We start from the raw sequence: 11,638 nt of genomic DNA on the forward strand, positions 1-11,638 counted from the left end.
GCTTGCTAAGAGAAAGGAAGCCTTACCTCTACTTTTTCCAGCTGTTTCTTTACATTGGAAATAAAAGTTTCCCAGGAATCAATCTGTGACTTCAACAAAGGTGCTGCTGAAGCTGAGCTGCTGAAATATTGAAGATTTGCAGTTAAATTCCAACATTCCCATCATTTTTCTTTAAGACCAGTGGTGTCTGTACAAGTTTCTCCCTCACCAACTAATCACAGTTCAAGATTTCAAGGGATTTCGGGTTAAAAAGTTAAATTCTTGGTGTTTAGATTCCATCCAATCCCAGAAGTGAATTCCTACCATGGAATTTAGGATTTTGCAGCAACATAAGGACAGGGAAAGGGAACATGACTTAAATTTAAGGTGCCATCAAGGGCTAAATCAGGTCCTTGTAAGGAAGAAAACAACCTTGGCTGCCCAGTATTTTCTGTTTACACTTCAGTTCTCTCCCAGGGAAAACTGGGAATAACTGGAATGTTCCCAGGTGCCTGATCTTCCCCAGCTCAGACAGAAAACAGGGATAAGGATGAGCCTCAAAGACCAGTTGAATTTTGGTTGGGGCAATACTAAATACCCCAAATCCTGTGTACTTCAATATTATAATTTAATGTTTTCTATAAATATTATATTTTATTCAGTTATGTAATATGAAGATAAATGTTATTAAAAACCACCCCAAAATTACAGGTGAGTTTTGCTCCCAGAGGGATGCCAGCCTGAAACATAAGTTAAAGGCAGCTTTTCCTCAAGCTGAGTTAAATTAAACATTTATAATTCATATTCTTATATGTTATATATATTTTTTATATATTTTTATAGATATAAAATATATTAAAATATATATACTAAAATTTATATATTATATATTTTATGTATACAGTATATATATTATATCTAAATATATATTTAGATATTTATATAATTTGTATATATTATACATTATATCTAAATATATATTTATATATTTATATAATCTATATATTATACATTATATATAATATATAAATATATTTATATATTTATATAATTTTCATATATTATACATTATATATAAAATATATAAAATAGTTTATAAATATATTACATATATTTTATAAACTATAGATCTTTTATATATTATTTAATATCTTTTATATATTTTATACATTAAAAATTTATATTCTTAAAAAATATAAAAATGAAGTTAGTTTTAAAAATCCCCCAGATGTGTGATACTAAATATTTTAATATTAAAAATGTAAATATTTTCATAATATTTAACCACTATAATAATAATAACTGTGAATAAACACTCTGTAATTGTATTTAACAACCAGGAGCACTGAAATTTGTGGTGTGAACTCTCTGCACCTGCTCAGTGTCTTCAGCATCTTGAGATTTGCTTCTGCTTTGGCAACGGTGCCACTGAGCTTCCAAACTTCAGTTTCCTTCCAGTTCTGGAATACTGAGATCTGGAACCAAAGAATTAAAAAAAAAAAGTGTTAAAAAACCCCTAAAACACGAGGGGACAAAACCCCCTCAAACTAAATTTTAATTAGAAATTAAATTGAATTAGAATCTGAAACAAGAGTTGGACGACACAAAGCACAACCACACCCAGTTCCTACAGGGAGGAATTCCAAGTGGAATGAACATCCCAGGGCTTTGGGGAGGATAAAAAGGCTTCATTCACTTCAGCTCCATCCTTAAATGTTCCCTTTGCAACTTATCCCACATAAACACACACATCTATATGCAAATAAACAGATATTTAGATATAAAAGGCAGCCTTTTAAATACTGCAAGGTTGAAGACTAGTGTGGACCAACAAGAGCCTTCAAGCTCTTCCTAAGAAGGGAGAATTGTTCACAATATTCTCCATATTCCAAGCATAAAATATCTTAGTTTAGAAAAAATATTGATACATGAGTTTTACCTGCATAAGGAAGTAGCTACATATTCATTAATAACTTAAAACAAGGAGCTTTTTAATGTTTCTGTGGTTAATTCCAAATGGAATCTCTTCATAAACAAGGATGTGACTCAGTTACCAGGGTTGAAATTTGTTTAGGGCAATAATTTATGCCCCAAATTTTCTGCACTTTTAATACTAATTAATAATAATAATAATAATAATAATAATAATAATAATGCACCTTGACCTGCAAAGTTTTGTGGGAAAACATCAGGAACAGCACTTATATCAATATTGGAATAACATTTTTATATCACCTTCCCCACCTCCAATGAGCACAAATGATCCAAGCTCTAGCAAAAGGTTTTTAAGGTTATTTTATTTTATTTTTTTTTTGGTTTGTACCTCTGCTTTAACAGCTCTTTTCACACACTCCTGGCAGTCATCTTGACTCTTTTTTATAAGCTCTTCCAATTTTACTTTCTCATTAGCAAATTTATTACTGTGAAATAAAAAGAAGTTAAATATTTGAGTAACATTTCCAGCAGAGCAGTATTTAAAATTTATGCCATTTTAGAGGTTTTCTACAGCTACTCTCTCTACTCAGTATCATGTAATCAAGGGAAATGTATAAGAGTATGATGAAAAGACAGATCTCCATTATTCTAAATATTAATATTTACTCAGGATAAGTAAATTAAACAAACTTAAGAGTAAGAGATACAGGTTAAAGTGCTTATTTCTCTCTGAGCCTTTACCCAGAGTGAAGCAGAAAACTCCAATATTGACAAATCAGCAGAAAAAATATTGCAGAAAAGTACAAGACTTTTACCTGGTATCCAGAAATGTATTTAAATATACATTATATTGCTTTTCCTTGTCATCAATGGTCTTCAAATACCTGCAGGAATGAAACATTTATTAAACTTGTGCTGATAAAGGTTCGTTGGTAAATGTGTAACAGGTTCCTCTGTGGCCACAATGACAACCTGTGTGCTTTAGATACTGTTGTATCTTAATATCTGTATATTTTAGATATTGTTTAATGCCATAAATATTATGGTATTCCCACTCCTGGAAGTGTCCAAGGCCACATTTGGATCTTGGAGCAACCTGGGCTAGTGGAAGGTGTCCCTGCCCGTGGCAGGGGGCTGGGACTGGATGAGCTTTAAGGTCCCTTCCAACCCAAACCATTCCATGATTCTATCCTAAAGATATTTAAGTATATTCCTAATAAATCAGCAACTAATATAAAAACCAGGCTGATGGATTTTTCCAGAGAAATTTGGCCCAAAGAATAAAGATAAAACAACAGCACTGAAGGACCAAACTCCTCAGGGCTCTTGGACATCTTGACTTACCCAGCCAAGGGTTAGGTTTAGATATATAATAAGTGAAATATATCTGTAAAAGTCAGAGATACCTGATGTCTTTCAAATGTCAGACTGCTGTAAATCTGTGTTTAAAATCAGTACCTCTCATTGGTGTCTGTGTGTTTTTTAGCTGTGCCCCTCAGTGCTTTTAAATTATCTCTGTTCTCTTTTTTCTCCTGCTGCCATTTCTTCCCTTGTGCTTCCGAGTCCTGGTGAAACCAATCCAGTTCGTTCTGGGAGACCTGAAAGCAGAAATCAAAGCTTCTGAAGTTTCTGAAAAACAGTGTTTTATTCAGATGTGGGGTTGAGCAGAATGAGGATATTTATCACAGAATCATAGAATCAGCTGGGTTGGAAGGGACTTCCGAGATCATCAAGTCCAACCCTTGATCCAACCCCGCCGTGGTTCCCAGCCCATGGCACTGATGCCACATCCAGTCTCTTCTTAAAAACCTCCAGGGATGGAGAATCCACCCCTTCCCTGGGCAGCCCATTCCAATGGCTGATCACCCTCTCTGGAAAGAAATTCTTTCTAATATCCAACCTAAACCTCCCCTGGCACAGCTTAAGACCATGACCTCTTGTCTTGCTGAGAGTTGCCTGGGAAAAGAGACCAACCCCCCCCTGGCTCCCCCCTCCTGTCAGCGAGTTGCAGAGAGTGAGGAGGTCTCCCCTGAGCCTCCTCTTCTCCAGGCTGAACAGCCCCAGCTCCCTCAGCCTCTCCTCACAGCACTTGTGCTCCAGTCCCTTCCCCAGCCTCGTTGCTCTTCTCTGGACCTGCTCCAGGACCTCAATATCCTTCCTGAGCCGAGGGCCCAGAGCTGGACACAGCACTCCAGGGGTGGCCTCACCAGTGCTGAGTCCAGGGCAAGAATCACTTCCCTGGACCTGTTGGCCACACTGTTCCTGAGCCAGGCCAGGATCCATTGGCCTTCTTGGCCACCTGGGCACACTCTGGCTCATGTTCAGCTTCCTGTCCATCCACACTCCCAGCTCCCTTCCTGCCTGGCTGCTCTCCAGCCACTCTGTCCCCAGCCTGTAGCGCTGCAGGGGGTTGTTGTGTTATGATCCATCACAGACTGGGGTTGGAAGGGACCTTAAAGATCATCCCATTCCACCCCCTGCCATGGGTAGAGACTCCTTCCACTATCCCAGCTTGCTCCAACGTGGCCTTGGACACTTCCAGGGACGGGGATTCCACACCCTCTGATCCATGGACAGAAGTTTTACCTCAGTCTCTTCCACACTTTTCCTCAGGAGCTCTTCCAAAGCACCGATTTCCTCCGAACTTCGGCTTTGCAGCTGCTCAAATTTCTCCTCTGCCTCTTTCAGTTGTTCTTTCAGCACCTGATGCTCCTTTTCCACACGCAGAATATCTCCCTGAAAAGAAATCAGGTGACAAAACCCAATCTAAATGACACATTTTCTCACTTTCATCTCCTGGCACAGACATAAACCTGCCATTAACACCACTCTGAACTGTCTATGTGTCCAAATTGAGTGTTTTTATCAAGCCTCAAGATTTTTGGAAGGGAAATACAGTCTCCCTAAAATACAGAACAAAGCTCAAAACCCTTCCTGTTGTGGGCCTGTGTGAAGTTTCCATGAAGAACATCACAGAATACAGAAAAAGAGGTCAAACCACACACCACCAAACCACCCAAAATACAGAAATTCCTCTTAAAATATGTCATTTTCAGAGAACCTTATCTTCTCACTACTAAATTTTTTGGGCATTCCTTTAACCTTCTTTATTAGAAATACAAAGATGTAACTTACTTGTTGGTTTTCAAATGGATGGAAAGGCAGGGTGTTGGTTTCCCTATCAGCTACTTCCTGATTGACCTAAAATACGAGAAATTATGAGTAAATTAAAAAGCTTTCCAGTTTATAGATACAACTACAAGGTCAGCTCTGGCTTGGAGCTCTTGTACCTCACCTACAGCTTTACAAACCCAACTGATTTACTGAGCAGGTCTAAAACAATGCAGAAAAATGTTGTGCAAGTGTTTCTGGAAGGGACTTCAACCTGTAAAGAAAGCACTTGTCTGTCTGACCTTTCCCTAATTTCACGAGCATTTACACTGAGAGGCTTCAAACACAGCTGTGCCCTAAATGTCTGAGAACTTAATATTTGCAATAAGTGTCTGACAGCTCCCCGAGAAGCTGTTTTGTGACTCCTAAACTCAAGATCTGCCACAGAAGTGCCTCTGCTTAGAAGGGACTCCAGGACCCTGTTTTGCTCCACCACTGAAAGACCTTCAGTGAAAGAACTGAAGTTCCTGATGTCCCTGTTCTAACAGGCTGTTCAAAATCACGGTCAGATAAGGTTAAAATCATGGAATTGTTTAGGCTGGAAAAGAGCTTTAAGATCATCAAGTCCAACCATGCCCCCAGCACTGCCAGGGCCACCATGGACCCATGTCCCCAAGTGCCACATCCACACAGCTTTAGGGCCACCATCTCCCTGGGCAGCCCCTTCCAATGCTTGACAACCTTTGCTGTGGAGAAATTCCTCCCAATATCCAACCTGAGCCTCCCCTGGCACAGCTGGAGGCCGTTCCCTCTCCTCCTGTCCCTTGTTCCCTGGCAGCAGAGCCCGACCCCCCCTGGCTCCCCCCTCCTGTCAGGGGGTTGCAGAGCCAGAAGGTCCCCCCTGAGCCTCCTTTTCTCCAGGCTGAGCCTCCCCAGCTCCCTCAGCCATTCCTGCTGCTCCAGCCCCTTCCCCAGCTCCGTTCCCTTCCCTGCACACGCTCCAGCCCCTCCATGTCTCTCTTCCATGAGGTTCCAGAACTGGGCACAGAAACTGGAGTTTCCCCCTTAACTGACCCTAAAACCTGGACCACCACTGTGAGACCACAAGGAAAACATCAGCCAGCAACTGTTAAATTGCACAAATGCTGTGAAAGTGAAAACAAATCACTGAACTAACTACAAAAGGAAAAATGACAGCACAGAAGGACTTTCCTTCATCTCCAAAGCAAAGCTGGAACTAATTGTGCCCCAGCTCCCTCCTCTGGTGCCCAGTCAAAACTTCTGCACAAACTTGAGGCAGAACAAACTTCAGTGAGCAGCTCTTCAAAGAATTACAAATTAAAAACAAGAGTAGTCGTAGAAAGTGGCAGCAGCTTAAACTGGAAGTTCTAAGGCATCATAGGATGGTTTAAATTGGAAGGGAACTTAAAGGATCAACTTGTTCCAGTCCCCTGCCACGGGCAGGGACACCTTCCACTAGCCCAGGTTGCTCCAAGCTCTGTCCAGCCTGGCCTTGGACACTTCCAGGGATCCAGGGGCAGCCACAGCTTCTCTGGGAATTCTATCCCAGCCTCTCACCACCCTCATAGAGAAGAATTTCCTTCCCAATATCCAATCCAACCCTGCCCTCTGGCAGTTTGAAGCCATTCCCCTTGTCCTGTCCCTCCAGCCCTTGGAAATAGTCTCTCTCCATCTTTCCTGGAGCTCCTTCAGGCCCTGCAAGGCCACAATCAGGTCACCCCAAAGCTTCTCCTCTCCAGGCTGAACAATCCCAGCTCTCCCAGCCTTTCCTCCCAGCAGAGCTGCTCCATCCCTCTGATCCTCTTGGTGGCCTAAAAAGCCCTCAAACAATGATCCCATTTTCATTTCTCACCTGAACAGCCACCATCCTTATATGGGGGTTGCTCTTCATTCCAGGTTTACTTTTGCTTCCTTTTTCCACCTTAATAACCTGTTTACCATTTTCAGCTTCATCTGAACTACCTGGAGCAGCCAAATCCTCTTTATCCACCGTGTTATCCGAGTTCTCCCAAGGGTCTTCACGCGTTTGGATTTCAGTTGGGATAAAACCATCACAGACGTATTTTCCAGCTGGAATTGCTGATTCCTGATTATCCTGAGGAGCTGCAGGATCAGCACAGATATAACCAGGCTGCCTGGCAACAAGTGGCAGGACAGGCACTGGAGAAGGCACAGGCAATATCCTTCCATACTGGTAACCCCAGGAAGTCTGAGGCAAAAATATGGGATTTGTAGAATCCAAGTTCTTTAGTAAAATGGCTGCAAACGATGACTTGTTTTCCATGGAATCAATCCTCTGGCTTTGCAAGGAATTCCTGGATCTACAGGAAGCAGGGAAGGAATAGGGCAAATACTGTAGAGCCTCATAACTTAAATCAGGTGATGGTGTTATATGGGGTTGAATAGGGCAGGACTGGGGCTTGAATTCCTCAGCATCTGGATTTAACCGGAGGTTTTTCCGGGAATGATTTCCTTGCACGTTCCCATCTATACAATTTTCATTTCTGTTTGTAATTCCCTCAAAGAAGACCGAGTGCTTCCTTAAGCAAATAAGGTTATCCACCATAATGAAATGAAGGGATTTCAGAAGGAAAGATTCCAGGCCACCCTGATCCTCCACCACCTTTCGAGTTTCTTCAGGGAAATTTTCATATTCCCCAACTAGTAATTTATTATTAATTTCCAGAGGGCCATGTTCGTCCAAGATTTGAGAGAAATACCTGAAAAAAAAATTTAAAAATTGTTACTTTTAATCAAAATTTTTTAATTTCATTCTAAACTTGTATTTCAGTGTATTATTCCATACCTTTATGGACACACCTACATACACCAGACCCCCCCAAATTATGGACTTAATGCAATAAATTATAAGCATTATGAAGTAAAATTAAACCCTTGAAGTTGCTGAGTACAGAAATTTATACTTACTCATATAAACTCTCGGAGACTGGATCTGGATTATTATAACTGTTACTATTTGAAACTTCATAGAGAGCTTCAAATTCCTCCAGTTGCTCCTGGAGATACTCTGGGATTACAAATGGTTCATTTGTAAAATCTGTGTATCTTAAAAAGAATAAAAGAGAGAAAGTTAACCCAGACTTGGTGTTTTTAAGTGATTCTGGGCAGTAAAAAAAAAAAAAAGAGATAAATGATGGCACTTACAAATTATTTTCTTCTATAAATATCTTCTCTTCTTCTCGTGGGGCTGTACTAACTCCACTGGATAATACTAAAATAGACTAATTGAAAACAGGTTGATTTGATTATTTTATGTCACAAAATTACAGGCAAAATGATCCCCTGTAAAGACCAGGAGTAACTTGTTTACACTCTGATTTTGTTCTGTGACTCGTTACGTTCAAATTATGAACTGCAAAAACTTCTTGGACAATGACTGGCCCCAGCAAGGAAGTTCTTAATTTAAAATTATTCATTTCTTCTTCAGAACTTCTTTTGGAAAAAGGAAATTGGGATATTCGGCCCAACATCCTTTTTTTTTTTACCAATTTTATCCAAATTTAATCAAATTTCCTTTACGTTGGAGGCAACTTCACCACAGGCAAGTCTGAGTTACCCCACATGGTTTAATGACACCTGTTATTCTCATGTTCACCATTACAAACATTTGAGTTGTCTCTGAATCTTTATTCTCTAATAAATTTGTATAATCTAATATTTTATTATCTAATCAACTTGTCTAAATGCACCTAAGTCAGAAAAACAAAAACCTGGCTGATGAGAACAAGAAGAAAAAACAAAATCTTCATTTTCCTCCTGGAATTCTAGTAAAATTATAAAAAGGTGGGGGCGTGGAGACTGTATCTGAAACTTTTAATAAAGCAAAATCCTCGAATAAGACTCAGGTAGAATATTATTCCCAGCAAAATCTATAAAATAACAACAGTTCTCTGAGCATTAAGTGGAACAGCTGCATCCTCAGTCACTGATATGCCCATAAAAATGATCAGAAAAATCAGTTAAACACAGAATTTCATGTATTTAATCAGGTGTGAGGACATAATTTTTTAAAGTGTCCAAATTTGCCAAACAAAACAGGGCATAAAGTGTTAATTCCACAGTGCAGTCAATGCACACCTTCCAATATGGCAAATTAAGGATCAAAACAGTAATTCAGAATTAAGAGTCAAAGGTATCCACAAAGAACTTCTTTACTTCTTTTTTTTTTCAAGTTTAGAATTACCTTCTTTGCTGACAAATTCACATTTTAACAAAACAAAACCAGTGTGAGCTGAGTATTAACAGCACTTTTCTACTTGGGGAAAAATCACTTCAATAATGAATTAACACCTAAATACCTCGAGGTATTTAGGAAAGCAGCCTCTATACATGGGAATGCCAGAAATCCTATAAAAATCCAAATTTTTAAATGGGTTTTAATAGTAATTAAATAGTGTCTGCTTAGCAGTGTCTCCTTTAGCAGCTTAAAAGTTACTCACCCTCGAGTCTTTCAAGTTTTTCTTCCTGTTTTTGTTTTTAACTTTGATATCATTAGTCTGAAACAGAAAAAATAGTCACTGGGTGTTTTGTTTGTTTTTTTTTTCCAATTAGAATAAAATTCTGATGCGTTTCCAAAAGCAGCAGGTAAATCTTTCAAGTTTCATATGAAAATTCTCATTCTGGTTTGCCCACCAAGGTGAAATTCTCCCTCTCCACTTCTTCTCCAAGAGGAAAATACAAAAAAAACCCCCAGAGCTTTGAAAGGCTTGATCTATTTTATTCATCATTTTCCGCTTTGAACACTTAAAATATTGACTTTTAAAATCAGAACATTGTGTTATTTTATTCTTTCAGCTCCTTGCTCATTACTTAAGAGCCAAAATTGCAGATTTTAAAATCATCCCACACCAGTTTTGTGTGGGGAAAAAGTAAACAGGGCTCTCAAATGTTGCTTCAGTTTTCCAAGATATTCAAAGATGAAGGAATTAAAATGCTAATTAACTCTTTAACAGGACCTTAATTATAGATCAACATGATTCCACTCACAGCAATTACTAACAGGCTATTTCAGGCTATAAAATAACACTGAAACAAAAACAGTTTCATTGTCATGGTTTTCGTTTCCTTCTTGGATTTCCAATTCACAAAACGAAGAAGCAAAAAACCCCACATTTTATTAACATGGATATTAACTGATTCTAAAGTTTTCAGTGTCAAAAGTAAACCTTGGGTTTGTAGAGATGAAATTATTTGCAGGAAATGAGAGTGTCTCAAACACGTAATTAACTGAAATACATAATACACTTCTGCCAGTTGGAATGGATTTTAATGAAGACACCAAGCAAAAAAAGTCACTCAGAATGAATTATTATTTTTATGATTATTTAAATAAATAATTCAACTATCAAATGATTTATAAAAAGGGAGCTAAACCAACAGATTAAATCTCTAATCAACTCTGAAGAATGAGGCTGTAAAAGTGCACATCTCTATTCACCTCAGCACTTGTTTAAAAGGCCAAACTGATCCCAAATATCAATTAAGTTCACTTACTGATATATTTTCATTTCCCTGCTTCTTTAATATAATGGTTGGGTCATCTGTTGAAAGGATAAAAGTCATACTGATTAACAGAAATAGCAATATTCTCTCTAATTTACCATTACAACTATGAAATTACAGGAAATATCATTATAATCCTTTATCAAAATACCACCAAAGCACCTGTAGAATCTTTAGGCTTAAAAACTTAACAATAAATACTTATTTTTAGTGGGAAATCTGCCTGGTCCAGGTGGGGCCCTTTGCCTACTCACCCATTTTATCAAAGAATTCATCTAAAGCTTGATGAAGGAAAGGGAAATGTTCTCTGTTGTCCTCTAAAAGCCATATAAAACAACGGGTTTTCTCTAGGGGGGGGTTTAAGAAATAATCACAAATCTCTTGCTTTTCAGTTGTAGTCACATAATCAAATTTCCTGCCATACTTCTGGTTCCAGAGAGGGGCTAAAATAGAGAAGTCGAGTTCTTGCAATAACTTTTCATATTGATGGAGGAAGTTTTTTGTAGCTGTCAGACCTGAAAGAGATGGAAAAAACCCCAAATGTTTCATTCCAGCTGCAGAGTTTTAGTGCTTAAAAAATTATATTCCTCTCCAAAAGGAAGCACTTGGTTCTGGAAATTAAATATCCAGTAGCTTGAAACACGTGAAAATGCAAACAAAAAAATGATAAATGGGGTTTAGGTCAATTTTAATCAACACCAAATTATTCACTTGTGTAATGAATCCATATAAATTCCTGAAAGGACACAGATGCAACAGAGTAGAATGAAGAAGACCCAAATCTCCTCCAAGGTTTTGGCATCTGATGCCTGGAAAAATCTTCCTCCAATTATAAATCCATCAGGAAACCACAGCAAGGCACCACAAGTTACTCCTGAGTTTAGCACAGGCAGCTAAACTTTAATGACTAAAACCCCACCAGGATTTACTTCCCAGAAACAGATCTCATTTATGCAAATATTCTCATTTTTAAGCCTATTCTGGAATTTAAAGACAACAAGAGAAAATAAACCTGCTGCATTTTCTCCTTCCCTCCTGGACAAAGCCCTGCCCACATCAGGTTGTGCTT

General features: G+C 38.6%; 1 protein-coding gene across 5 annotated transcripts in view; it reads right to left on the reverse strand.

The window, feature by feature from the left end:
* TTC3 (tetratricopeptide repeat domain 3) overlaps window positions 1-11,638 on the reverse strand; it is a 48,674-nt gene that overhangs the window by 5,345 nt on the left and 31,691 nt on the right. For 4 of the 5 annotated variants that reach the window (XM_027701743.1, XM_027701740.1, XM_027701741.1 and 1 more), the window contains 13 exons: window positions 10,824-11,084; window positions 10,561-10,607; window positions 9,507-9,563; window positions 8,212-8,288; window positions 7,975-8,112; window positions 6,899-7,766; window positions 5,050-5,115; window positions 4,501-4,650; window positions 3,373-3,512; window positions 2,730-2,798; window positions 2,303-2,399; window positions 1,354-1,454; window positions 27-120 (listed from right to left, as the gene is read on the reverse strand). In XM_027701743.1, coding sequence (XP_027557544.1) covers window positions 27-120; window positions 1,354-1,454; window positions 2,303-2,399; window positions 2,730-2,798; window positions 3,373-3,512; window positions 4,501-4,650; window positions 5,050-5,115; window positions 6,899-7,766; window positions 7,975-8,112; window positions 8,212-8,288; window positions 9,507-9,563; window positions 10,561-10,607; window positions 10,824-11,084 — 2,165 coding nt within the window. The remainder of the gene's footprint in view (window positions 1-26; window positions 121-1,353; window positions 1,455-2,302; window positions 2,400-2,729; window positions 2,799-3,372; window positions 3,513-4,500; window positions 4,651-5,049; window positions 5,116-6,898; window positions 7,767-7,974; window positions 8,113-8,211; window positions 8,289-9,506; window positions 9,564-10,560; window positions 10,608-10,823; window positions 11,085-11,638) is intronic. The other variant, XM_027701742.1, reaches the window with a different exon arrangement.

The sequence above is a fragment of the Neopelma chrysocephalum genome, unplaced genomic scaffold (genome assembly GCF_003984885.1).
Source record: "Neopelma chrysocephalum unplaced genomic scaffold, ASM398488v2 Primary Assembly neopelma1_166, whole genome shotgun sequence".
Lineage (NCBI taxonomy): Eukaryota > Metazoa > Chordata > Aves > Passeriformes > Pipridae > Neopelma > Neopelma chrysocephalum.